The sequence below is a fragment of the Carassius gibelio genome, chromosome B15, assembly GCF_023724105.1.
Source record: "Carassius gibelio isolate Cgi1373 ecotype wild population from Czech Republic chromosome B15, carGib1.2-hapl.c, whole genome shotgun sequence".
NCBI lineage: Eukaryota > Metazoa > Chordata > Actinopteri > Cypriniformes > Cyprinidae > Carassius > Carassius gibelio.
In genome coordinates, this window is record NC_068410.1 from 13,242,278 (window position 1) to 13,270,125 (window position 27,848).

Sequence of the window (27,848 nt, forward strand, 5' to 3'; positions counted from 1 at the left end):
GACTAATGCTAAATAAAAGGCTGGTTTCTACCGGCTCGAACAGTCTTATTTTAGAGGAGTTTGTTGTCAGTTGTCTTAATTAAGAGTTGGTTATGTCATACCCCCATCGGATCTGATTATGGTTGAAGTGTTGTCTCATAAACCGAAGATTAAATATTAATCTCCTGTGTGTTATTGTGGTGGAACAAGGAGGAGCTATACTGACTAAAGCATTTTAATGCTTCATTTAAATGTGTACCTTGCACTCTCATGAAGCCCAGGGCTCGGCCAGCAGTGACAAGCAGGATCATGAGATTCACCACAGGTAATTTACTACGATATATATATATATATATATATATATATATATATACACACACACACACACACATTGTCTTCCATTGCAACGATTGTGCAGACTGTAATGTAAAAGTCAGGAGAGACATTTTAAGATTTTATTTTTACAAAGCGGTGGAGACAATAACCTTAACTGTATAAAAAGTGAATGTAGTAGAATGGTCTAGATGTCTGTTATATAAGCAGTATAATATTTATAATTAAAAGTAGTATTTATATACATTTATTTATATTAATGCACACTCCTAAAATCCGACTAATTAGAACATTCTTTTTTAAAAGATTGTGTAAAAGGTTTAATCATTTTCGACAGTCAAAGAGATGTGGTTATATACAGTGTGTGCATGTATTTATATGCTTCTTTGTAAAAATGTAAACAAATAAATTCCCCCTTAAGGTTTTAAAACTAAAAGTGTAGACAAAAACAAGCTCTGGAGGACTGAGGATTTTCCTTTTGAACTCTGATCTCAAGTCTTGTCAGCATATTGTGATTTCTAATCACATTACCCTAATCAAACTCTTTATTGTTTATTTTAACTTAAAGCAGCCTGGGCAGATTTAGCCTCGCAGTGCATCTCACAGGCAAATATGGAAAGCAAAACCCTGCTAAGAACAGTATGTTTTGTGGGTTTAGATGAATGGAAATTAGCCAACTGAAATAATGTAGCATACTTATACATGTTAAAGGCTCTTGAAAGAAAGTTATCTTCTGAAATTTGGGAAACAATATGCAATTGCTGGTTGCCAGTCATATGCCACTAAACAATAATTAATATTTTACAGTATTGAAGACTTTTTCTTTTGTTAATGAAAGTTGTTGCATCACTTCTGATATTTTTGAGTAGATATGGATCACCTTCTTAATACTTCTTAATTGTTTACTATCACAGAACCAGCGGATCCCCCAGAATTACCCAAGTAAGCCTTCAGAATGCTCTTTAAATGTGACCGTTTGACCTTTGATTGATCACCCTACGTGTGCACACTAATGATTCTACATAAGCAATCTGGTTTACTTAAACTAGTCAATAAAGTATCTTATTTTTGGTTAGTTTACATAAAAACCATGCATACAGCAAAGTGCAAATGTTTTTCACAGGAAGTTCACCTTCAACCCAAAAGAAGGGATTGACAACCCTGCTTTAGTGATCTCTGATGACACAGGTAATCATTTTCATCCAATCAGTGACTGATGTATCATTAATGATTGAAAGCAAAAAATACCTGAATGAATTTTCTCTAGAGCCTGATGTGCATCCGCGGATGTGTGTTCTGAAGCGGGAAGAGGGTCAGGGCTTCGGCTTCTACCTGAGTAAGGACGCTGGCTGCAGGGGACATGTGGTGCGCCAGGTGGAGCCTTGGAGCAGTGCAGAGCGGGGTGGGCTAAAGAAGGGGGACCGTATTTTGGAGGTCAATGAGGACTTTGTGGATGACAAGGAGCACTCGACTGTAAGAGCACTTCCTCATGCAAACATGAGACCTTTGTATTCTGTGAATTAAACACATTGACACTAGAATACAAATTATATTGCCAAGTAGATGCAAACCATTTAAAAAATTGTTCACCCAAAAAATCCCCCATATTTACTTAACATCATTTTGTAGCACATATGTTACCTTTCTTGTGTCAAACACAAAATAATCTATTTTGAATTTTATATTAGATATTAGAAACATACTACATAGGACTGTTGATGCGTGATGCGATTGTCCAATGAGAATCAAGTATCCCAGAGACTGGTGTAAAAAATAAAGTACAACAGACATTCATTTTAACATCAACTAAGAATTAATAATACTTCAATATTATTTAATTGAACTGAGCTAACATGAACTAACAACGAACAGTTGTATTTTTATGAATTAATGTTAGCAAAGATTAATACATGTTGTAACAAATGTATTGCTCATGGTCAGTTAATGTAATTGTGTTTCCAGTACACCTTACTGTGTATTATATCTAGTCTTGTAGGTGTGTAACCTGTGCCTTGTTTTCAGGTGGTGCTAATGGTGCAGGCGTCCGGGCTCAAGCTATATCTGTTAGTGCTGAGTGCTGAAGATTATGAGTTTGCAGTTTCGGAAGGAAGAGACCTCATGTCGCTCGCCAGTGCTTACCGTCCCATAGAGGGCTGTTCTCGCCCACGGTTGTGTTACATCATTAAAGAGCCCGGCAGTGGCTTGGGCCTCAGCATCATTCCTATTGAAGGTACTGCTCCTTTCTAAACGTATGTTTGAAGCAAAGAATCATGGCATTTTTACATTCATCAAATTCAATTGAGTAGTTTATTATTCACATAACAAGATGTAGTTTATCAAAGCTTTTCACACAAGAGGGCATGTATTAATAAAGGGTATATATTAGGTCATCATATATAAAAACACACAATAAGCACAAAAAGCATTTTTAAAAGAATTGCCGTATGGACACACATGTTCCAAATAAAATGGCAAAATGGCACCATATTTTACACACGCACACACACACACACACAAACACACATATATTTAGTTAACCATAACAACCCACACACATTCACTGTAGAAAAAACAATTAGTACACTCATAGGATACAGGAAATCAGTATGGGTTGAGAGTAAACTCATTCTTAGATAAGCCTGATGTTTATTTATGCACCCATAGATTTGATGATGTCCAGTTACACTAAATGAGAAACTTCTCCTCTAGAAGAGATGTTAAAAAAATAGTTGATGCACAACTTCAGGGTACTTTTGAACATTGTGTATGCATACATGGATCATTGTGGACAGATCTAGTTTTTTATTCAGTACTGTTTGTGAGAGTAGGTGAGCGAGGCCGTTATCGTCTCAGCCCAGTGACTGATGGTCCAGCTGAGAGAGCAGGAGTCCAGAACGGAGACAGGCTGATCTGGATCAATGGAGCTATGATTTCAGCACTCAGTTATGCAGCACTGTCAAAAATGGTAACACACTTGTATAGTATCTAATACCTTACTTATATTGTAATCTCTGGTGCTTTCTATTTTTGGGACATTAGAACATTTATATTTCACTTTGTTTATATCAGGTGAAGAAATGTGGGGACCATGTGACTGTCTTGGTAATTGACAGCAGGAGTGAAGTTTGTTATAATCGCATGGGGATACCCATAATTCCTGCTTTTGCCAAAACGCATAATCTACCCTACAGACCAAAAACACTACACCTAACTCAAGGACCACAAGGATACGGGTTCCTCCTAAGGCAAGAGAAGTTACGATCTGGACGTATTGGTGAGAAATCGCTGATTGTTTACCAGTGTTATTATTATTATTATTATTATTATTATTATCTAAAATCAAAACTATTAAAATATGCTTGTTCATTGAAAGCTAATATATAATAAATATTACATGGAAAACTGTCTGTATTAGATGAGATTTTGTCTTGGCAGCTAACTGAAATAAGTTTAAACTGCAACATTAAATTAACTGGAAATAAAGCTGAACTAAGACTAAAACCAAAATAAAACTAAATGTAGCTTAAATGGTATATTAAAAATAAAACTACTAAAAATTACCAAAATAAAAGCTATTTCAAAATATTACAAACTAAATAACTATAATAGCATATAAATAATACTAAAATAATAACATTCCTTAGGGCAGGGGTTTCTCTGAGAGAATTGTTAAATATATATAAGTATTCAATGTAAATATAATATTTTAAATATGTTGTATGATTTATTTAGAATAAATAAAAATGAACAAAATAAATGGTATAAGCATTTAATATTATTGTTGAATATAAATTGTATATATTATAATAATAAATGTTAAATGAAATATATAATATTAAATTATTTAATTTCTAATAAATAACATATATTTAATTAACATTCCAGTGATGGCTTTTATGTTTCTCTTAACACTTCATTAATATACAGTATACATTTCCAGAAAATATTTGACAATTTTTTTAAATATATATTGTATAAATATATTTCATAGTATAAATACTGTTTTTATAATATATAAGATTGGTTCTTTATTTAAAATATAAATAAAAAAAATCAACTAGAATACAATAGATATAGCTGACTATATTTTAGGAAGAGGGATTACCTTATATGGGGTGGGGGGGGGGGGGTTACTTGCTTTTAGATGTGCCACTAATCCAAAAACACTGTAGACATTTCAGCAGTATATGATATGTTTGCTCTATAGCGCATGTATTACGAGAGATCGACCCCTGCAGCCCAGCTGAGACTGCAGGAATGGAGGACGGAGAGCTTGTACTAGCGGTAAACGGGGAGCAGGTGGAGGATGCAGAGCATGAGGGCATCGTCAGCAAAATACGGCAAAGCGGCCAGCAGGTCACCCTAACCACCATCTCCATCCTTGGCAGAGACTATTACACACAGGTGCTTACATGCACATGCTTTCACACGCAAATGCTCATACAGAAAAGAGAAGCGATAACATTCAGCTTGCGAACAGCTGCTAAATCAACATATTTTTCCTCTGACTGAAGACATTTGACTCTGAGAGCTAAGCAAGGGCTGAATCTCAAGCTCCTTATTCTTATAGTACACAGCGCAACAGGTGTTTTTATTGAAATGAATCTACTATTTGGAGTAGACATTAAACCCCCTGGGAATGGGTGGGGCCGTCTTGACCTATATAACATAGGGTATCACTATCCTTGTTGTTTTTGCTTGGATTTATCACTGAGAGAATAAGTGTCTGTTATTTGATCCACTTCAGCTGGGTATTTCTCCATTGCTGTTCTATGAAGAACATATTCCAAAAAGGGAACAGTTTCCTAATCCTCCTCCACCACATCAAGAGGGACAACAAAATCCACCGCATCCTCGACTTTGTGTGCTTCACAAGGAGGGTGCAGGATTTGGCTTCAACCTAGGCTGTGTTCAGAATAAGCCTGGGACGTATATCGGTCAGGTACCGTAATCATTTATATTTAAAAAGCATCTGCTGAATGCTTTAAATGTACATCATACAGCAGTGATGACTTATTTTTTGTAGGCCGTCCCAGAAGTTAGTATCATCCAGGTTCCTTCTACAAAAACCCAAATTATTTTTTCCATTGGTTTTTGGATCATTGCAGAAAAAAATCTCTGTGACCGACAAAAGTCTATAATTCTAACACATTTATTTTGATAATCTCCACAAATGAACACAAATTTAGGAATTTGTAAGCCTAAACATAATCACACCAGAATTAAAAAGGTAAATGTAGGTTATGAACAAATATGGTCACATGACATTAATGTCACAACCATTGTGTTTTTCGACTGCTCTTTCTGTCTTTATTTAAAATACGTTTCCCTGAAACTCCAGGTGAAAATAATTTGCAAGAGTGTGATTATGAAAACAAGAAGGCTGTTAAAACAGACAAGTATGTCGATGACTTCTCCTGTTTGGCATGATGACTTTAATGTCTCTGACAGACCTATTTAAAATTGGTTAACCGCAGATCTTATTTCTGGCATTTAAACAGGAACCCATTAAAAAAACAGAAGCAGAAGTGCTAAAATACTAACTTGTTTCTGGATTTTAACCTACAAGAACATACCTTCAGCACTCTATTGCAATAATGATTGTTTTCACACAAGTCTCCTTGAACACGCCCACATCTGCCATTGGTCATACATATAATAGCCCCGCCCCCAAACTCATGCCATTGGTTAAATGAGTGCTTATATTTTGTGGGTAAATAACTTGTTTTTTTAAACACAAATATAAAAATGGGAATATTAATAATGTATGTATCTTCGCATTTTTAGAAGATATAAAAATAACAGAATATTGATTTTTAAAAAATGCTTTTCCATGTCTATGGCAAAACTTACACATGTAATTCTCCTTCTGGTCTATAGGTGATGACGGGGAGTGCAGGAGAGAGAGCAGGGTTGTGTGAGGGAGATGTGGTTGTAGAGGTGAATGGACAGAATGTGGAGGAAGAGTATTTTGATGAAGTGGTGAGGTTGATAAAAGAGGGAGGAACTCCTCTCAGTCTGCTAGTCATGGAGGCACTCGGATATGAGAAACTGAGGAATGCCAGACAGCCTGTAAGTTCAGGACTCAGTATTTACATTAATAAAGTGAGACTTGTTTATACACATACATGCATTTTGTAATTTCAGGATTATTATTATTTTTAATTTCAATTTTTTCTTTCAGGTTCCAGATGCTTCACAAGATGATTTTGTATGAAGTAATGTAGTCAGGTAAATCATTTTGTTAATTTGACATTTACTGTACAATGTTAATTTTTTTTAATGTAAAATTAAACTGCATACCAGTAAAGTATCTTCTCTTCCAAATACACTCTATGTGGCTAAAATGATAATTTGAACTACTTTGTAAACAGCTATAAAGATTGTTGTATATCTTGTAGAAATATTGAGTAAACATGCTTTTCAGAAAAAAGCTAATCTTGTCATTAACCACATTTATTATTGAATCAGTGTCATTATTTAATGCAACCACAACAGTTTTGAGTACAAATGTAATGTAAAAGATTATGGAAACTGGAGTATGTGTACAATCAGGTTTCAAGTTATTTATATTGTTCTATGGCTATAAAGTATGAAAGCATATTAAAACCTTAAAATCCTAATCTTAAAATCTTTTACACCACATCCTGGAAAACTGTAAGTAGAGGTGTGATTTAATGTTAATATATGTTTATTCAAGTTTTATTTAAAAAATTTGTGTAGCATGAGTGAATTTATTACTCATGCTTTATTTTTGTTGAAAGTACTTCTAACTGAATTCTGAATATGAACAGATATATATTCAAGAATGTAAAATCACATGCAAATTATTTATTAAAATTCGTTTATGAAATGCAATTAAGACTGTTTGTTCGATGCACTATACTGAAAATTATTTTCATGTTTTTTTAAACCTCAACTTCCACAGTCCTGTTTTAGATGGGTATCCTCCAGTTCTGTAAGTCCAAAGACAAACTGTCAATTTCTTACTTAATTATTGTTTTAAACAAAATAAAAATGACTCAGATTAATCAATTACCACATGCTGAATTAACTGTTCAATTACTACCAACCTCTGAGAATTTGGTCAATGCATGTGGAGACTCTCTCAGCATCCTCAATACTGAAGCACATTGGAGGTTTGAACTTGATGACACTGTCCCACGGTCCATCAGTGCTTATAACTATACGGTCCTCTTTCAGCCTGAACAAATCAAAATGGGCAGCTGGTTATCAGGTAACTGTAGCTAGTTGAGAAAGACCAGAAATGGTCAGGACCTTCGTACAAGATGTGCTGCTTCTTCTGTTGCTGGTTTTCTGGACACTCTGTCTTTTACTAGCTCCATACCTATAAACAGTCCAACACCACTGCAAAAAAGAACAGAAGATATGTCTGCTAATGTTCTCCTTTGAGATTACAGCATGATGTTACAATAGTATTTTACAAGATCTCAATAAAGATTGATTTTCTTACCGCACATCTCCGATGAGTGGATGTTTAGTCTGAAGTTGAAGGAGCAGCTGTTTAAGATGACCTCCGACACGCAGAGCGTTGCCCCCGAGGTCTTCTTTCTCTAAAACATCCAACACTACCAGACCAATGGCACAGGATACTGGGTTACCACCAAACTGTGTGGGACGAAAAGGTTAAATATTTACTTAAACACTTCAAAGGGTGTTAAAGCTACATATATTACCACAGAAGCATTATGGTTCTCACTGTGTTGAAGTACTCCACACCATTGGCTGTAAAAGCAGCGGCTATTTCTTCTGTAGTGGCCACACACGCTATAGGATGACCATTGCCTATTGGTTTGCCCATAGTCACAATGTCAGGGCAGAAGTCTTCGCCTTGAAGCTGAAAAGCCCAGAAATGACTCCCGACACGATTGAAGCCTGTCTGAATCTCATCTGCCACATAAACTCCTCCTGCTTCACGAACGAATCTGAGGGGAAAAAGTACAAAGTTGTGTGTCACATAATTCCTGAATAAAGAGTAAAGACACTCAACAAAACTGACAGGAGACTTACTCTGCTACTCTTTTAGAATAACCAGCTGGGAAAATGATCTGGCCACCAACACTGGGTAAAGACTCGGCAAAAAAAGATGAAATCTATGGACAAAATTAAAGGGATCATTCTCCCAAAAATGTACATTCTGTCATTATTTACTCAACTCATATGACTTCAACAGTACAATGAAAGTCAATGGGGTCCAACTATCCTTTTGAGGAGGACAATCAGTATATTTTAGTAAAAACAACTTAATTGCTTTTTCTACCATACCTTGCGGCCTTTCTTATGCACCTCTTCAATAAGACTTTTCACAGTGTCTGCATAAGCCTGTCCTGGGTCAGGATGGTCTTCTCGGTAGATACCGTGGTAAGTATCAGGAAGAGGTGCCTGTATTTATGAAAAAATGAATGATGTGCAGCAAAGAGCCATAATTATTGGCTTAAAATTTGTTTGTATGTCCTGTACACACCACATGCACCCACTCTTTTTGGCCCTCAAGTTTCCGGAACTTGTACGGGCTGATGTCGATGAGTGAGGTGAGATGTCCATGATATGCACTGGAGAGGCAAGAAAAGATGATACAAAAATAAGTCTAATGTATCGTTTTTTTTCTTTTTTCATTATCGACTGATATAAGAATCATAACTGTTCACTATTTCACATTTAAAAAGTTAGGTAAACCTTACTGATCTAGCACAATGACATCCTGATGGTGTGTATACTGACGGGCCAGTCTCAAGGCAAGATCATTAGCCTCTGATCTTCAGGAGATAAATCCAAAAATCCAAATAAGATTTTGTAGAATAGTTACAGGTTGTGGTATTTATCATTTATGGTGTGCATATATTGCAATTTTACAATCTGCTTAATAAAAACATTGTAAAAAAAAAAAAGAGTTACTAACCCTGAGTTGACAAAATAAAAGACACAAAGTTTCTTTGGCAGAGTGGCGGCCAGGCGATCTGCATACATAACTATATTATCATGGAGGAATCTAGTGTTTGAATTAAGAAGATCCATCTGAGCAGCAGCGGCCTGAGTGATGCTGGGGTGACAGTGTCCCACTGCAAAGACAAAATGCATCAAGTATGTCATCATGATACTTGATACTTCCTCTAAAGTGCTCTTTAAAGCCTATTTAAAAATCAGTGGGATGATGACAAGAGTTGATTACATTTCTAAAAGAATACATGTTATGAAAATGTATCATGGTTTTACTACAGTAACATTAACTATGATATGCAGGCAGAAATGTAGTAGATCTGTTGGGGGACTTATTTTACAGCACAGATATTATCATAATTTCAATTTCTAATCTCTTTTGAGGTTCTCGTGTTGCTACTTTGACCATAGAGACCTAGGAGAAGCACAACTAGCAATCACAGTTTTTTATGATTAGTTGCGCCTGTGTTTGCAATGTTTAGATTCACTGAATCAATCAAACCAATAAATAAGCATTAAGTGGCAATAGAAATCCGCACAACTGACACACAAGCCTATTTTTCACTTTTGATTTTATTCCACACAATGCAATACTGCTACACTAAGAATTTCTGTCTGAAAAACAAAACACTATCCAGCTTTCTCTAGAAACTGTATAGCATATCTCTACGATCTTGTCTTATAAAGAAAGTGCACATTAATATGCAGCCTCAGAAAGGGGTGCCCAAACTTTTGCATAAAACTGTATTTGCATTGTAAACACATCAGATAATTATTTCTAAAGTTATATTTTCTAAATCTGTTCAGACTACTATTTTAAATGCACACCACCATTCAAAGGTTTGGGGTCTGTAAGAAAGAAATTAATACTTTTATCCAGGAAGGATGCATGAAATTGATCAACGTGACAGTAAGACAGTAATTTAACAATTTCAAACAATCGTATTTGAAATAAATCGCTGTACATTTGAACATTCTATTCTTCAAAGAAATGAAACCTGAAAAAATTTATAATGATTTCCACAAAAACATTAAGCAGAACACCTGATTTCAATATAATGAGTAGAAATATTTCTTGAGTACCAGATAAGCTTATAGACTGATTTCTGAAGGATCATGTGACACTTGAGTAATGCCTGCTGAAGATTCAGCTTCACATTAATAAATTACATTTTAAAAGATTAAAATAGAAAACATTTATTCTAAAATGTAATATTTCTCCATATTATTGTACGTCTATTCCTAATAAGGAGAATCAGTAGGTTTGGAATAAGTCAAAACATTGGAGATTTCCTACAGATCATTGGTAGAGAGTGTGCTGACCTATAATTTAACTTCGTAGTATGGGCATCTTAATTGTAAGCAGAAACATAATCTGGCAAGAGTCACTAATATAGCTAGTTAAATCATTGGCAGAGCACAGAGTAAGTTAGGAGAGGTTTACAACTCAAGATGTATCGGGAAAGTGGAGTGTATATTAAAAGACCCAACTCATATAAATATAAATTTATAACTAAAATATTTTTTGTACCTGCTGCGATCGGATTTATTTATCAAAAAGCTATGTGATTCAGTATAATGGTTTTTATGCGTTTTGTAGTATGTGTCTGTATGTGTATTTGGTTTTTGCTGGTATGGTCAAAGACAAATGTCTTTGATGACAAAATGTTTTCTATTTTAAGACAAAAAAAGATGTATTGTATTGTATTACAGTATTTCCGATTCAATAATTGCAGCCTTTGTGATCATAAGACACTTTTAAAAGAGAAAATTACAAAATTTCTGACTGACCTCAAACTTTTGGACAGTTGTTTTTATGATTTTTTTCATTTATACATCCGATTCCAAAAAAGTTGGGACTGTATAAATTGTGAATAAAAACCGAATGCAATGATGTGGAAGTTTCAAATTCTCAATATTTTATTCAGAATACAACATAGATGACATATCAAATGTTTAAACTCAGAAAACGTATCATTTTAATGGAAAAATAAGTTGATTTTAAATTTCATGGCATCTACACATCTCAAAAAAATTGGGACAAGGCCATGTTTACCACTGTGTGGCATCCCCTCTTCTTTTTATAACAGTCTGCAAATGTCTGGGGACTGAGGAGACAAGTTGTTGACTTTGTCGCATCTTCCTCTTTATGATGCGCCGAATGTTTTCTATGGGTGAAAGATCTGGACTGCAGGCTGGCCATTTCAGTACCCGGATCCTTCTCCTACGCAGCCATGATGTTGTAATTGATGCAGTATGTGGTCTGGCATTGTCATGTTGGAAAAAGCAAGGTCTTCCATGAAAGAGACGTCTGGATGGGAGCAGATGTTGTTCTAGAACTTGGATATGCCTTTCAGCATTGATGGTGCCTTTCCAGATGTGTAAGCTGCCCATGCAACACACTCATGAAACCCCATGCCATCAGAGATGCAGGCTTCTGGACTGAGTGCTGATAACAGCTTGGGTTGTCCTTATCCTCTTTAGTCCGGATGACATGGCGTCCCAGTTTTCCAAAAAGAACTTCAAATTTTGATTCATCTGACCACAGAACAGTTTTCCACTTTTCCACAGTCCATTTTAAATGATCCTTGCCCCAGAGAAAACGCCTTCGCTTCTGGATAATGATTAGATATGGGTTCTTTTTTGACCTATAGAGTTTAAGATGGCAATGGCAAGTGGCACGGTGGATTGTGTTCACCGACAATGTTTTCTGGAAGTATTCCTTAGCCCATGTTGGGATTTCTATTACAGCATTCTATTACAGCATTCCTGTATGTGATGCAGTGCCGTCTAAGGACCCGAAGATCACGGTCATCCAGTATGGTTTTCCGGCCTTGACCCTTATGCACAAAGATTGTTCCAGATTCTCTGAATCTTTGGATGATATTATGCACTGTAGATGATGATAACTTCAAACTCTTTGTAAATTTTTCTGAGAAACTCCTTTGTGATATTGCTACACTATTTTTCGCCACAGCACTGGGGGAATTGGTGATCCTCTGCCCATCTTGACTTCTGAGAGACACTGCCAATCTGAGAGGCTCTTTTTAAACCTAATCATGTTGCCAATTGACCTAATAAGTTGCAAATTGGTCCTCCAGCTGTTCCTTATATGTAGATATAACCTTCCGGCCTCTTATTGCTACCTGTCCCAACTTTTTTGGAAAGTGTAGCTCTCATGAAATCCAAAATGAGCCAATATTTGGCATGTCATTTAAAAATGTCTCACTTTCAACATTTGATATGTTATCAATATTCTATTGTGAATAAAATATAAGTTTATGAGATTTGTAAATTATTCCTTTTTAACCCACAATTTGTACAGTGTCCCAACTTTTTTGAAATCGGGTTTGTAAGTTAGCAAGGATGTAACTTTAAAAAAAAGAAACAGAATATATATATATATATATATATATATATATATATATATATATATATATATATATATGTATGTATGTATGTATGTATGTATAGATAGATAGATAGATAGATAGATAGATATAAACTTGAATATAGGTCCCTATATACTGCAGGATGCATGTCAAAATGTCCTTACCATGTTGAACATTACTAATGCAGTCCAAGTACTGCATGCCATTCTCATCATATAAATATTGACCCCGTGCTCTCACTATTTTCACGGGATCATGGGAAAAAAAGAGTCTGCAGGACTGCCTGAAAATAAAACAGAAAGAGTATTTAATCTAATCTGAACAACGGTTTAATCGCGCGCATCTATCAAATCAAAAACGACATCAGGCCTTATAAAAGAGCGACGTGTACTGTTTGATCCAACTCACCCAATCAGCTTCCTGCGCATTTGCAATGTCTCATCTTTACGAAAAACCTCCAGAGCCATTCCAACAATACGATTTGTCGTCTGCTTCACCTGACCGTTTACAGCGTAGATTCCTGACAAGACTTTTAACTGCAGAAAAAAGAAACATTAAAAGAACCAGCCAACAATGTCTCGTCCACTGCTGATGACGTCACGTAGCGCGTACATTCTGGATCTGTTGGACTGGAACACGATCACATCGGAGTTTACACATTTCAACGCGAAACTTGGTATGGCGTGCATCTACATTGATATATTTCAACGTAAATCTGCTATTTCATGTATTATTTACTTTACGTTTCCTTGAGTTGACGTGTTTTATGAACATTACCAGCCCACTGTCAGTTACTAAACATGTTGCTAGTTACTCAGCTAGCTTTAAGACACCTGACAGCTAGCAAGGAGATCTGTCAGGGGCTTTGACAGCTATAAAGCTCATGTTTATCTAGGTTTACATTAATTGCACATCTTTTGAGACCTCTTAGTGTTTGTCTGATGTAGTCTGATTCATTGCTGTGATTATTAAGACACGTCTGTGTAGCAAGTTAGCATATTTGACACTAATTTGCAGTCTTGCTGGTTATTGTGAGGTCACTATTGATCTGTGTTATGCTTTCCTGTTGCTTGAATATGACTAACAGGTGAATTAATCAATTCATATTAATGAATGACTCATCAAAAGAGTAAATAAATCGTTGTAGTGAGTCATTTTGCACTTAAATGTACAGTATTTTTTTTCCAGATGGACTTTATGATTTACCTAGATGGACCTCGGCTCGTCTTGGGACTTGGATTAGATGCTAGCTCTAATTCACACATCTTTCCCTACAGGCTGTGAATACACATGTTGATGGAGGACGTGCTCCAGGGAAATGACAGACCAAGGCAATAACAATCAGAACATCTCACAAAACCCCTTCGCAGCGCTCTTCAGTTCCCTCGCTGACGCAAAACAGTTTGCATCCGGCCAAAAGCAACCACGTCAAGCTGAGCAACAATGTAAGGTCTTGGTGATAAGCAGCGCTTTACTTGCAGGAGAGCATTAATTTAATGGCACTTTGTAATTGTTTTCCCCTACAGCTGTAGATTCAGCAGAGAGCCAGTCTGAGTCAGAAAACTCTGTGTCTGACAGCATCGATGACAATGATGACTCCGTGGCAGAGATCAGCCGATCTTTCCGCTCCCAACAGGAGCTCTGTGAGCAGCTCAATGTCAACCACATGATCCAGAGGATCTTCCTCATCACTCTGGACAACAGTGAGTGTTTAACACCTACTGGTTATGAGAACTGTCTGTTTACTGACTGTGAGTGGTTTTAACTCAAAACATATAACTTCATATAACATCAGTGATCATAAATAGTAGTGATCGACCGATATTGGTTTTTTATAACCGATACCGATACCGATTATTTGTATGTTTATGTACCCGATAACCGATATGCAGAACCGATATTTATTTACTGTTATACTTCTGTTTCTGACAATTATTACAACACAAATGAGCTGAAAAAAACATTTTATTTATAACAATCACTCCCCCCTTGCATACAAAAAAAAAAAAAAACATTCTATTTATACACAAATAAATAGAGGGGTCTGAGTCCAAAAAATTTAAGCGCACTGTTACTAAGTGTCTTTGTTTTAAAATAAAAGCTTTAATGAGGTAAAAAAATAAAAACAGGTAAAAAAATAAAGCAAAAAAATGATTCTAACATATTGGTGGGGGCGGGAGGGCTATTTAGGAGTGCATAGCTATTTACTCCCAGTTAAGCAGAACTAGGTTTTAGTGTAGAAAACAGAGTCTTTCAGCATTCTACCCTGTAAGCCTGCTTCCTTCAAAAATGTCATGCAGTGGCCGTGCTTGAGGCTTCCTGATCATCAACCCAGTCAGGTGCTGAGCAATATGAACGAACTTTTTTTCCCGAGACTATATAAAGTTAAACAGCACTTTGTCAGTTGGCATTTTATGATCTAGATTCAATCTAACGTTAGATCATGAAATGCCAACTGACAAAGTGCTGTTTGACTATAATTTAATCAACCGCGATCGCGCATGTAGATAATAAATAATTAATTTCCACAAAGCGGTATATGTAGCCTATATGTGTATTAGCGAAATAATTGTTATGTAGTAAATGATAATATAATCTAGGGTGTTTAAACAAGATAATCTTGTCAAAAGTTTTATTCAGTGGCATTGCTTGAGGCTTCCTGATCATCAACCCAGTCAGGTGCTGAGCAATATGAACAAACTTTTTTTCCCGAGACTATATAAAGTTAAACAGCACTTGTCAGTTGGCATTTTATGATCTAAATTTAATCTAACGTTAAATCATGAAATGCCAACTGACAAAGTGCTGTTTGACTATAACTTAATCAACCGCGATCGCGCATGTAGATAATAAATAATTAATTTCCACAAAGCGGTATATGTAGCCTATATGTGTATTAGCGAAATAATTGTTATGTAGTAAATGATAATATAATCTAGGGTGTTTAAACAAGATAATCTTGTCAAAAGTTTTATTCAGTGGCATTGCTTGAGGCTTCCTGATCATCAACCCAGTCAGGTGCTGAGCAATATGAACGAACTTTTTTTCCCGAGACTATATAAAGTTAAACAGCACTTGTCAGTTGGCATTTTATGATCTAAATTTAATCTAACGTTAAATCATGAAATGCCAACTGACAAAGTGCTGTTTGACTATAACTTAATCAACCGCGATCGCGTATGGAGATAATAAATAATTAATTTCCACAAAGTGGTAGGCTATATTTATATGTGTATTAGCGAAATAATTGTTATGTAGTAAATGATAATATAATCTAGGGTGTTTAAACAAGATAATCTTGTCAAAAGTTTCATTCAGTCGCCGTGCTTAAGCCTCCAGATCATCCGTCAGTTGCTAAGCAATATGAACAAACTTTCTCTTCTAGACTAATGGTGAGCAAATACAACAGATAGAGAATTAAATTCAACGCTTTTATTTTCAACATGCACTCATTCATGTCTGTTTTATTTAATTCATGTAAAGACACGTCTTTATTGGGGCAGGACATGATGAATTACACTACGTGACTCAATGAGTTCGTCTCAATTGTTTAGAAACAAGCTGCATAAATTAACTATATCAGGAATTTATGTCTCAGATCTCATTTGTGCATGTCTGTTATGTTAAATAAAGTTGATTAATTAAAGCAAACCAAGTAGAACATATATTTACCTGTGCACTGAGTTGTTGTTGACTGATCTCCTCAGACACCCGGGCTGCAATGGCGGAAATCTCAAAACGGCCACAAGATGGCGCCGTAAATCGGCGAATCCGATATTACAAAACCGATACCCGATTATGGAAAAATGCTTAAATATCGGGAAAAATATCGGTAAACCGATACATCGGTCGATCACTAATAAATATAAATATAAAGTCAGTAAGATTTTTAAATGTTTTGAAAGAAGTTTCTTATGCTCGTCAAAGTTGCACTTGATCAGAATACAGTTGAACAGTAATACTGTAAAATATTATTACAGTTTGAAATAACTATTCAAATAACTTCTATTCAAATATATATTTTTACATTTTATTTTATTCCTGTGATGGCAAAGCTGAATTGTCAGCAGCCAATACTTACATCACATGATCTTTCATAATTCATTGTAATAAACTGATTTAATGATTATTATTATCAAAGTTTTAAGTTATGCTGCTTAATATATTTGTAGAAACTGAAAGCCTGGTAAAGAACAATATTTATTTGAAATAACAATGTATTGTAAAATTATAAATTTCTTTACTGTCATTCTGTCACTAACACATGCAGCAAACACAAATATTGTGTTAATTATAATTCTAAGAAATCCACAACATATAAGTAAGACTTCAGTGGAGCTAACAACAGCATTTAACATAGTATGACATAGATTTTTTATCCTACTTGGTTCTGGATTTGCCTTATTTAGCTAGCTTTTCATGTGAGTTTATATTGGTTTCATTTGATTGGATGCAAAGCATTTTCTCCTTTAAACAAAAAAGGAGGCTTGTCCATGCATAATAAACATGATTTTTTTTTCATTGCTATATGATTAGAGAAAAAAAATTAGCAAAATGTCAACACCCATACTGCACTGGGCTTAATTAGACTATCTGTGGGTGGGGATAAATAGAAAATGCTAAAGTACAGTGTGTAGTTTTCACAGAAAGCTGAAGTCTTTTGTTGAGAAATATGTTATCTTGGTGCAGATATCACAGAAAAATAATACACTGTTGATATTTAAAAAGTACAGAGCTGGTTGATAATCAGCAAACTTAACTTACACTTTAAGTTGTGCTATTATTTGCATTTAGCATGGTTTCCTCTGCTGTCCATAACCTGAGCAGAAGAGACTTGACACATTCTTGGATATGATAATAACCAGCTGAGAACTTTTTTGAAATGCTTTCCATAATTAATCCATTTCATTTGTATGCCGAAGTGTACTTCTACATCATTTGGAAAGAAAGGAATATTAGATTGTAGATGACAGATGTCTCGATGATCTCAGTTTAGGTGATTGTATCACAATGACATGCATTTTCCAGCCAGTTCTGCAGATGACCTCATCCACTGGAGTTTGGCCCATTTAATCCTTTTTGTTTCTCTCATTTGTGTCTTTATTTTTATCCTCCACATCGATCTACTGTACATCTCTGATCTGTTTGCCATTCAGATCTTTTTCACAGTTTGTGTCAGTTGTGCTAAAAGGAAGGTTTTACAAATGTGATATCTGAGCCCCCTGTAGCCCTAAATTTTAAACTACTTTTCAAAAGTTAGAGGACCATAAGGTAGAAAATGCTATTATTTCGCGAGGACGCATGAAAGTGAAGGCAGTAAAGACATTTAGAACATTACAAAAGATTTTCATTCCATTACAAGATTCTAATGATCAAAGAATCCTGAAAAAATGATCACTGTTTGTTCCAACAAAAATAATGAAGGGAAAGTTCACCCAAAATGAAAAATCTGTCATAATTTATTCAGCCTCATGTTGATTCAAATCTGTATGGCTTTCTTTCTTCTGCGGAATACAAAAGACTAACTGTTTTGCTTTTGGTTACTATTGGCATATTGTATGGGGAGAAAAAAAAACAATTAAAAATATAGAAATATCTTCTTTTATGTACCACGGAAGAAATAACAAGGGGGAGTTAATAATGGCAGAATTTTCATTTTGGGTTGAACCTTCCCTTTAAACATCAATAATAATAAAAAAATATATATATTATTGAGCACCAAATCAGCATGTTGGAATGATTTCTGAATGATAATGTGACACTGAAGACAGGAGTAATGGTTACTGAAAATTCAGCTTTGCCATCTCGGGAATAATTTACTTTTTAAAATATATTAAAATGGAAACGGTTACTTTTAAATTGTAATAATATTTCCCAATATCAAAGTTTTTCCTGTATTTTAAATCAAATAAATGCAGGCTTAATGAGCATAAGAAACTTATTTCAAAAATATAGAAAAACCCTAAAAATTTGACCAGTAGTGAAATGTGTGTTTAGAATTTGCACTAAGAATGCATTTATTGTTTTATTAAAATAATATCTTTCCAGGTGACCCTAGTCTAAGAGGTGGTAATGGCATCCCACCACGCTGTGTATACCTTGAGGAAATGGCTGCTGATCTAGATGGCCAGGACTGGCTTAACATGGACACCATAGAACAGGTGTCCTTCTTTTCCAGATCTGCACAATAGCAGATAAGTTGTATGGACACATATGTGCTCACATATATTGTGAACTTTGAATAAAAATGATATTCCTTATTACCCCCTCCAGGCTTTGTTCAGCAGGCTGCTTTTGCAGGAGCCAGGAAACCATCTCATTTACATGACCTCCTGCAGTATAGTGAATCTCTCTGCAGATCGTGATGCAGGAGAGAAACGTGCCATACCGTACCTTTACGCTTGCTACCAAAGAGCTAAAGAGGAGGTATTTTTCTGCAGACGGCCTGTTTTCGGGATGGGCCAAAGGAATAAAATGTGGCTGGTTGTTGCACTGTTTAGTCACTTGATTGCATTGTTTGTGCTTAATGCAAAGTGTTAATGTTCTTCAAATCAACGCAGATCACTAAAGTCCCAGAGAAGCTGTTATCCTATGCAGTGCGCTGCAAAAATTTGACTGTGTCCAATGCCCGCACTGTTCTGCTGACCCCAGAGATCTACATCAGTCAGAACGTTTATGAACAGCTTCTGGACCTGATGCTGGAGGCTGTGAGAGGAGCCCGTAAGTGTCACATGATACGATTGAAGGTCCTGGACCAGATTCCATGTGTTTGACTTCGTTTGTGTTGTGATCTCTGCAGAGTTTGAGGAAGTTGTGGAGTTTTTGGAGGAGGTTATAGCTAGTCTGTTGGCTGACCAAGAAGTGCGGACCTTCGGGGAGGTTATGGTGCCAATCTTTGATATTTTCCAAGGCCGGGTCAAAGATTTAGACCTTTGTCAGCTGCTGCTGTTTTCCTACCTTGAAATTCTCCTGTACTTCAGTCGGCAAAAGGATATTTCTAAGGTTCGGATCCAATGTTCATTAATGCTAATGTCATTGCGGTTTCTTTCATATAGATCAAACATTTTTTGGATGATAATATTCTGAACCTAGGTTTTAATGGAGCATATTCAGCCCAAAGACCCTAACAGTGGGATTCAGTATCAGAAAACGCTTCTGGGAGCAATCCTGAATATTTCTTGTCTGTTGAAAACCCCTGGTGTGGTTGAGAACCATGGCTTTTTCCTCAATCCTTCTCGTTCCAGCCCACAGGAAATGAAGGTTCAAGAGTCAAATATACACCAGGTGAGCACAAAATAAAAAAAACATGGTCTTCAAGTTTGATGACTTGATGAAGCCAGCCATTTATTCCCTTTCATTTGTCTTCCTCCTATGCTAGTTTATGGGGCAGTTTCATGATAAGCTGTATCAGATCCTGAAAAACTTGCTTCAGCAGTCCAGCGAGACACGCCACCTGCTGCTCTCGTGGCTGGGTGGCTGCCTGCAGGCCAACATGGGGCGGGCAAAAATCTGGGCAAACCAGATGCCCGAGATATTCTTCCAAATGTTCGCCTCGGACGCATTCTTCTTAAATCTGGGCGCTGCACTGCTCAAGCTCTGCCAACCGTTTTCTCGACCTTACTCGCCCAAACTCCTGACCTTTAACCCCACATACTGCTTGCTTAAGGAGCTGAGTGAAGAAGAGCGGCGCAACCGAAACGTGCACGCAAGAGGTGACTGACCTGTGCTTCACCTACCAGACCACCACCTGTCATTTCTCTTCCGAAATAACAATCTAAACTCAAAAATATACCTCCCTGTACAGGTCTGGACAAGGAGACATGTCTGATACCTGCACCCCCTCAACAAACGGTTGAATTTGCCCAATCATACAGTCTTCTCACAGAAAATCTCATCCTTACACAGCTTACCCTGTACCTGGGCTTCCATAGGTAATACTTCATTACGAAAGAGTCATGACGTTTATATAAGTGTGTGTGTGTGTGAATATGCATTTATTTGATCAAAAATGCAGTAATATGAAATAACTGTTTTCTTTTTAAATATATTTTCAAATGTAATTTATCCCTGTGATGGGAAAGCTGAATTTTTCAGCCATTACTCCAGTATTCAGTGTCACATGATTCTTCAGAAATCATCCTAATATCCTGATTTGGTGATTTTAGAAATATTTCTTATTATTATCAGTGTTTAATAAAAAGTTTATTTTGAAAAAAAAAAAATAATAATAATGATTAGAAATTTCCAAAGAAGAGCATTTGTTTGAAATGGAAATTCAATCAAACAAGTCTTTACCATCGCATTTTAATGTATTCTTGCTCCATATATTTCTTTTCAAATAAAATCAGTTTGAGTCAGTCTGACATTTGCTGAACTCTCTAAAAGCTTTGTCAGAATAGTTACTGAATTAATATCTAAGTATGTAGAAAAATGCTGTTATTGTTTTTTTCTTTTAATGCATGTAGTTAGGACGAGTTATGGGGGTGTAGTGATGAACCCAGCTGCTTTATGTGGGAAGCACTGATAAGCAGAAAATAAACATATGCTTTCATGGTAATTGTTTGTCAGACTTCATGATCAGATGGTGAAGATGAATCAGTCTCTACACCGGCTGCAGGGGACGTGGCGGGACACGCAGCTCAGTGGAGGTCCAGCAGCAGCAGAGCTACGGGAACAGTTTGAACGCCTCATGACCGTCTATCTCTCAACCAAGGCTGCTACCACGCAACCCATAATGTTACAAAACTGCCTCAACCTCCAAGCGTCCTGTGCCGCCCTGCTGGTTCAGCTCAGTCTGGGCAACCAAGGGCCTGAGCACATCCCCCTCACCTTTCCCTTACCTGCACTAGAGAACAGCCTGCTATGCTTTGTGCCAGGTATCCCCCTACGTTTTTGTGTTCCTTTTCAGTAAACAAGCTCAAAATAAATATATATCTATACGTTTATCTTATAAATCTGACTTTTTTTGTTAACTCACAGTTGACAGTTTATACCTTGGAACTGAGAAGGAAAAAAAGTCTGAATTGTGAGAAACATTTGTGTTTTTATTTATTTTTTTCATCCTGTGATGGAAAAACAAAAAGTGGGAGGTGTAAACAGAATTCAGAGGACAAATAAGGCAAAAGTTTGGATTGTGTGATTAAAAAGTCACAATTACCCATTTTATTTATATACCTAAGTGGGCTGCAGTTTTTCAAACACCCAATCTCTTGACACCTTCACAGAATTCTTTGCCGAAAACATGGGTGATTTCTTCATATTCCTCCGTCGCTTTGCTGACGAGGTGTTGGAGTCCTCGGCGGAAAGCTTAGAACATGTCCTGACCTTCATCACTGTGTTCATGGGCAACGTTGATAGGTGTGAGCCGGAGTAATGCTGAGTTTCTCACGCTTTTATTTTTTTGCATTCCATGTGGCTTGTTGTTTACTGGAGGTTATTTTCTCACAGAATGAAGAATCCTCATTTGCGGGCAAAGCTGGCAGAGGTTCTTGAAGCTGTGATGCCCCATATGGAGACTCTGTCACCTGGCACTGTCCAGCCTATCATGTTCCAGCGCCAAAGGGTTTTCAGCACATATCGCCATGCACCTCAACTTGCTGAAGCCCTCATCACAGTGTTTGTAGATATAGAGTTCACTGGTCAGTTTCTTGATTTTTTTTTTTTTTTCTTTCTGTTGTTTAATTTGATTTTTACATCCTATATTTGATTTTGTCAATGACTTGTTTCTCAGGTGATCCTCATCAGTTTGAGCAGAAGTTTAACTACAGACGACCAATGTATGCCATCCTGAAGTACATGTGGGGAGAAGAGAGCTACAGGGAGAGCATTAAGGTGAGAACCAGACAGATGTTTTGATATTATGAATAATATTAAGGTTGCTTTGAAATTTTGTTTATCTCTTCCTTGCAATTTCACACAAAAAAAAATTTGTTTCCTCACAGCGTCTTGCCGATTATGCATCTGAAAACCTTGAAGCCATGAATCCACCACTCTTCCTGAGGTTTCTCAATCTCCTCATGAATGATGCCGTCTTCTTACTTGACGAGGCTATACAGGTACTTCTCTGCCTAGGCAGAGTGCTTTTGTTTTATGCAAATCCCAGCTATTTATGCTGGGAACACATTTTGTTTGTTCAGTTTAGCTTGGTTGTTCAATTACATTTACATATTAACCTCTTAAGTAGTTGAAGTCAAGGATATTTAATTGAGTGATTAAAAATTTGACACTCACATGTGCATCTGTTCCTTCCAGTACTTAAGTAAGATCAAAATCCTCCAGCTGGAGAGGGATCGGGGGGAGTGGGACAGTCTGGCCCCTGACGCCCGCAGAGAGAAAGAATCTAGTCTGCAGATGTTTGGACAGCTGGGTCGCTTCCACAACATCATGTCAAATGAGACCATTGGCACCTTGGCTTTCCTTACATCTGGTAAGAGACATGAAAGAAACCAAATGCACTAAAATATTAACACATCACAGATTTCGGTCATAAACTGTCTGACCAATTTAGACCTGAACAGAAGGGTTTTAAATAATTATTGGATGAAACCCTTGGGTTTTAAGTGTACAAAGTGACACTAAAACTACTTTTCATTTTCCCCCTCCAGAGATAAAAGGTCTTTTTGTTCACCCCTTTCTTGCTGAGAGGATCATCTCCATGCTCAACTACTTTTTACAGCACCTGGTAGGCCCCAAGATGGGTGCCCTAAAGGTGAAAGACTTCAGTGAATTCGACTTCAAACCCCAGCAGCTAGTGTCGGACATCTGTACTATTTACCTAAACCTGGGGTAGGCGCTTTGATTACATATTTCTTTATTTTTTTAAGGAATAATATTAACTGTTATGGATGATGTTTTGGCCACAGAGATGAAGAAAATTTCTGCGCCACTGTCCCAAAAGATGGAAGGTCATATTCACCAACTCTGTTCTGCCAAACCATCCGCGTACTCAAGAAAATCAACAAGCCTGGCATCATGATTGTATCGTTCAGTCTTTTAGCAGATAAAATTAAGGTATATTTGATCACTCTCCACATTTTTCTTAGATTCATCCCTTTCACAGTATGTCATGGGTGTTTAAATATTAAATGGTAACCTTGTTGATCATCTGTGTCTCTTTCAGTCACTTGCAGACAGGCATCAGCAAGAAGAGGAGACTTACTCTGATGCTCCGGATGAGTTTCTGGATCCAATCATGTCTACGTTGATGCTTGATCCGGTGCTGCTACCTTCTTCAAACGTCACAGTAGACCGTTCAACAATAGCACGACACTTACTAAGGTGAGACGTATCAGGTTTATTAGAGTAAACAAACACTAAAATTAAACCCAATAAAAAAACATTTTCATTACTTAAAATAAATGTCAAATGAAAATGAATTTGAATAACTATTTCAGCTAGCTTTGTCATTTTATTTCAGTTAATTTAGTAGTTTTATTTACTTTTTTGTGCTAAAAATAACTAAAACTGTAATAAAAATGAATTAAAAACATATACATATAAAAAAAACTCCAAAAAATTATAGACTATATACTATTTTAGTATATATTAAAGTTTTATATTTAAATTTTAGTTCAGGTTTTAGTGATTTTGTTATGCACATCTGTCATTTTTTTTTATACTTTTTGGTTTTGTAAAAAATTATATATCTTTAATTTTTTATTTCAGTTTTAGTAATTTTAGTGCTTAAACTTATTTTAGCAGCCAAGGCAACATGTTTTTCATCTAATGTTTATATTTTATTTTATCTCAGCTTTACAGAAAACAGTTTCTATAGTTTTAGTTGACCGTAACAACACTGTTACTTGATTAGGAAAAAGTTTTAACAGGTTTTATTGATCTTTTTTGTTCTAGTGACCAGACAGACCCTTTCAACCGCAGTCCGCTCACCATGGACCAAATCAGGCCCAATGAAGAGCTCAGGCAACAAATCATGAAGTGGCTTGCTGATCTTAAGCAAAGCAACCAGCAAATGGGACCCAGCGGCTAAACCACATCACTCCCTTCCCCCAGCACCCAGACATGCTCTGTATGACTAAGCCATTCAGATGTTTCTGGCCTCTCTCATACCGCTTTGAAACAAGAACATTTAACCACATTCGGAGGAGCACGCCTGCATTCATGGTGTTAGCATGCTCCTCAAAGGTCAAATGCAGATCTCCAAATGACATAGCACTGTAGCATATTCGGCTATCTGTTCTTTTAGACTCCTCTGAGGTCTCCGCAGACAGAACTCAAAAACGGGAGTCACTTTCTGCTACATTTTGCCTTGCAAAGATGTTCACTGTGGGAATTTAAACTTGGGCTTATAGACAGATGACAGTGTACATGAGGTTTGCTTACCTGTTCAATGCATTTGCCCTACCTCTGACTCATATGCATGCAATATTTTATATGCATTGCTTATATGTTAACTTTTTGAGTTAGAATAGAAGCAGTGTACCTCACTTGATGCTAAAGAGGAACAGTTGTGGTCTCATTTGATATTAAGGAGGGAGTTATGGCAGTGTTGATTTAAAATATCAAAGCAAACCAATGTTGGCTGCAAAAGAGATCAAACTATCACAAAATATTTTGCTAACATCATCAGCATTATACACCATAGTTTAAGTTTTTTTTTTGTACTTATTGGTTTTAAAGGCATCTGTGTTCAGTAATGCAGCAGTAACACGTCCAATTCTTCGTGGAATGGCAGGTAGCTTTACCATTTGTCATAATGCTTTTGTTCATTACAGACATTTTATGCTTGAAGCTCAAGAAGCATTTGCTGTAATATGCACTTTTATGAGACTCATTAAGAATATTGAGCTTTTGTTGAAATGTTTAGAAATACCCCTGCACTCTTTACAAGAATCCATTGTCTTTTACCAGTGCAATATGTCCTGAGTAATGACTTCTGGATCAGCCTTATGACCTCCTCTCATGCAGAGTGACATCATGTCAAATGCAAAACTGCATGCTCTGGGTGGATGGACCTTGCTACTGACATTGTCTTAAAAGATGACATTGAGAAGACACTGTCCAATCGCTGCTTCTGGTTGTGAGAAAGTTGCATTCGATTGACCTGTCAAGTGGTGTAGGGTATGTCTGCATTTAGATTTTGACTGAATTATTTCTGCGAGTGTTTTAAGTCTGAAATTCTTTATTGCCTCATTTTCAAGACCTCACTCAATCAATAAACCTGACCCCATGAATTCTCAAAGCAAATCTAAGTGCTTTAAAGCCTGTTGTGATATTTCTGTCTGTTAGATTATGCATTCGCTCACTCATTTGTCTCTTTTAACACAATTGAATCGGTGGAACTTGTTTTTGTTAAATAAAATTTGACTTAATATCATTATGGACAGTAGTCATATAATGTACATTCTAACATGTCTCTCGTGAATATAGAACAACCAGATTTTCTATGTTGGTCCTAGATGAATGATTCTGCTAACTAACTAAAATCAATCTACCGCAAATAACAGCATGCTGTCTTGATGTTTATTTTTGTGGGCGACTTTTTTTTATTTTTTATTGTATATTAAATGTGCTAATGGATTTATTGCACAATATTGGATAAAATAAATCTGTGTATTGTAATTAAAATTTCTAAAATGAAAATCATTGAGTAATTTTTTTTTAAGTTTTTGTAAATATTAAGTTAGAAGCTTCCATGGATTTATTGTAATTTTTTTTATTTTGTTGTAATTGTGATTATTTTTTTTTTGACTTCACTATACATAGACTATATTTGTGTTGAGAAGTTCAAGCTTCTCAGTGAAAGCTGCAGTTTTTTTGTTTGTTTTTTTTGTTAAATGGTCTTAAATCAATTATTGAGCTAGTAAATAACCAATCAGTGTTCCTTATCTAAGTCCGATAACGGTAAACTTGTAATAATGTTTTCTAATTTGAGTGGTTCAGGTCTGTTTCCGTGGCAAAAATAAGTTTGCCTCTATTTCTCTTTTCATCATTAATTCAGGTCTGAAAGAAGGACATAAAGAAGGAGCTAGTGTGGGCGCGGATGGCTTCGTGGGGCGTTGTGCTTTGGGAGTCCTGAGTTCGAGTCCTGGCTCACGGACCTTTCCCAATCCCAACCCTCTTGCTCTTACCCACTTCGCTTCCTGTCAACCTACTGTCCTATCTAAATTAAAAACCATAAAACACACAAAATAAATCTGGAATAATTACATTTATTAAACTGTGCATGATGTAATAAAACACATGTAAGTGACTCAAATTAGTTCATATTCCAGTTTAAAATGAGTGTAGAAACGTTGCTTAATTGCCTCAACCAATGGCCTGAGCTCAGGGCGGGGCTACCTATTTCACTGACAAATAGTAGATGTGGGCGTGTTCAAAGAAACCTGTGCGAAAACACTCATCACATTCGCAATTCCATTTACCGACGGTAGGGGTGCAGAAATTACACACGCAATTTAATGCAATTTCTACAAGCTAAAAATATATCGGAGGAAAAACTGTTGAATATAAGAAAATAGCAAATGTTAAAAACTTAACCATTTAATAACTAAGTCCTCACAGGTTTAAAAATGAAGAATATGTGAAACCTATTAAATTTCGATATGCAGTCTTCCTGTGTCTGATGAACAGGTTTTTTTTTTTTGCCTTCCTTGAGTATCGCCTACGAACCTGTGTAAAAACATCACTGAGCCTGCTCTGCGCTGGGATCGTGTCGGGGTCTTCGGTACCTCCACCCCGAAACATGGATAATCCATTCTGAGCGCTAGAGCAGAGCGGCCGTGTCCGGAGATCGCTCGTTCGGGGCGACGCCTACACTGAGCTCCTGATCCTAGGGCAGGCAGGCAGAGTGTAAAATGGCGCACAGCTGTCGGTGGCGGTTCCCTGCTCGGCCCGGAGGGAGCAGCAGCTCGGGCACCGGGAGGAAAGCGGGCCGAATTCGAGTCAATGCTTCCCTTCGAAACAGCGCGGGGACTAACCCGAACGTGAACGGACTCGGGCCCGGTTTCGACGCTGCGTTGCAAGTGTCCGCTGCTATCGGCAGCAACCTGCAGAAATTTCGGGATGTTTTGGGGGAGTCGAGCGGCTCCAGCAGCGGGGAGGTAAGCGGGACCCTGGCTAAATCGTTAGCCTCATTCGTGATCATACAGGAATTACAAATAACTCCGCTGCTGTGTAACGTTAGCAGCTGTGAGTTTCTCAGTGAGGAGAGTAAGTGAGTGAGTGTAA

The 27,848-nt window shown here is 36.7% G+C and overlaps 4 protein-coding genes across 7 annotated transcripts in view; 3 read left to right on the forward strand and 1 right to left on the reverse strand.

The window, feature by feature from the left end:
* The first annotated feature begins 228 nt into the window (after nt 1–228).
* On the forward strand, nt 229–7,170 carry nherf4a (NHERF family PDZ scaffold protein 4a). The gene is made up of 11 exons (XM_052576376.1): nt 229–304; nt 1,227–1,254; nt 1,436–1,500; nt 1,580–1,785; nt 2,335–2,542; nt 3,141–3,277; nt 3,382–3,586; nt 4,520–4,716; nt 5,060–5,254; nt 6,193–6,384; nt 6,497–7,170. Exons 1-11 carry the CDS (start codon nt 250–252, stop codon nt 6,527–6,529), a joined length of 1,521 nt encoding a protein of 506 aa, XP_052432336.1. The 5' UTR covers nt 229–249; the 3' UTR covers nt 6,530–7,170.
* Nucleotides 7,124–13,205, reverse strand: phykpl (5-phosphohydroxy-L-lysine phospho-lyase). Its single transcript, XM_052576377.1, has 12 exons — nt 13,071–13,205; nt 12,827–12,945; nt 9,233–9,392; nt 9,015–9,089; nt 8,798–8,885; nt 8,599–8,715; nt 8,344–8,426; nt 8,033–8,258; nt 7,787–7,941; nt 7,591–7,680; nt 7,386–7,516; nt 7,124–7,268 (listed from the first exon to the last, which is right to left on the reverse strand). Exons 1-12 carry the CDS (start codon nt 13,127–13,129, stop codon nt 7,228–7,230), a joined length of 1,344 nt encoding a protein of 447 aa, XP_052432337.1. The 5' UTR covers nt 13,130–13,205; the 3' UTR covers nt 7,124–7,227.
* On the forward strand, nt 7,187–25,865 carry ube4a (ubiquitination factor E4A (UFD2 homolog, yeast)). Of its 2 annotated transcripts, XM_052576371.1 has the most exons (21): nt 7,187–7,270; nt 9,274–9,414; nt 13,940–14,107; nt 14,189–14,365; nt 18,711–18,823; nt 18,936–19,088; nt 19,223–19,382; nt 19,462–19,664; nt 19,755–19,946; nt 20,041–20,374; nt 20,467–20,593; nt 21,231–21,538; nt 21,887–22,019; nt 22,110–22,300; nt 22,393–22,493; nt 22,604–22,717; nt 22,914–23,088; nt 23,267–23,447; nt 23,525–23,672; nt 23,782–23,939; nt 24,513–25,865. In XM_052576371.1, exons 3-21 carry the CDS (start codon nt 13,981–13,983, stop codon nt 24,646–24,648), a joined length of 3,231 nt encoding a protein of 1,076 aa, XP_052432331.1. In that variant the 5' UTR covers nt 7,187–7,270; nt 9,274–9,414; nt 13,940–13,980; the 3' UTR covers nt 24,649–25,865. The 2 variants fall into 2 exon arrangements, with proteins under 2 accessions (XP_052432331.1, XP_052432330.1); XM_052576370.1 differs by lacking the exons at nt 7,187–7,270; nt 9,274–9,414 and adding an exon at nt 13,201–13,338.
* A 1,007-nt stretch (nt 25,866–26,872) lies between these two features.
* Nucleotides 26,873–27,848, forward strand: part of kmt2a (lysine (K)-specific methyltransferase 2A) — a 38,647-nt gene continuing 37,671 nt past the window's right edge. For 2 of the 3 annotated variants that reach the window (XM_052576368.1, XM_052576369.1), the window contains exon 1: nt 26,873–27,721. In XM_052576368.1, coding sequence (XP_052432328.1) covers nt 27,476–27,721 — 246 coding nt within the window. In that variant the 5' untranslated portion in view covers nt 26,873–27,475. The remainder of the gene's footprint in view (nt 27,722–27,848) is intronic. The other variant, XM_052576367.1, reaches the window with a different exon arrangement.

What these genes read in the sequence shown, in the direction of transcription:
- nherf4a (XM_052576376.1), top strand. Translation starts at nt 250, where the DNA reads ATGAAGCCCAGGGCTCGGCCAGCAGTGACAAGCAGGATCATGAGATTC. An exon ending in GCAGAGACTATTACACACAG is followed by an intron (nt 4,717 to 5,059) that starts GTGCTTACATGC and finishes GATCCACTTCAG; the next exon opens with CTGGGTATTTCTCCATTGCT. An exon ending in CTGGGACGTATATCGGTCAG is followed by an intron (nt 5,255 to 6,192) that starts GTACCGTAATCA and finishes TCTGGTCTATAG; the next exon opens with GTGATGACGGGGAGTGCAGG.
- phykpl (XM_052576377.1), bottom strand. Translation starts at nt 13,129, where the DNA reads ATGGCTCTGGAGGTTTTTCGTAAAGATGAGACATTGCAAATGCGCAGG. An exon ending in TTTTATTTTGTCAACTCAGG is followed by an intron (nt 9,090 to 9,232) that starts GTTAGTAACTCT and finishes TATCTCCTGAAG; the next exon opens with ATCAGAGGCTAATGATCTTG. An exon ending in CCACTCATCGGAGATGTGCG is followed by an intron (nt 7,681 to 7,786) that starts GTAAGAAAATCA and finishes TCTTTTTTGCAG; the next exon opens with TGGTGTTGGACTGTTTATAG.
- ube4a (XM_052576371.1), top strand. Translation starts at nt 13,981, where the DNA reads ATGACAGACCAAGGCAATAACAATCAGAACATCTCACAAAACCCCTTC. An exon ending in CCTCATCACTCTGGACAACA is followed by an intron (nt 14,366 to 18,710) that starts GTGAGTGTTTAA and finishes ATATCTTTCCAG; the next exon opens with GTGACCCTAGTCTAAGAGGT. An exon ending in TACTTGACGAGGCTATACAG is followed by an intron (nt 22,718 to 22,913) that starts GTACTTCTCTGC and finishes TGTTCCTTCCAG; the next exon opens with TACTTAAGTAAGATCAAAAT.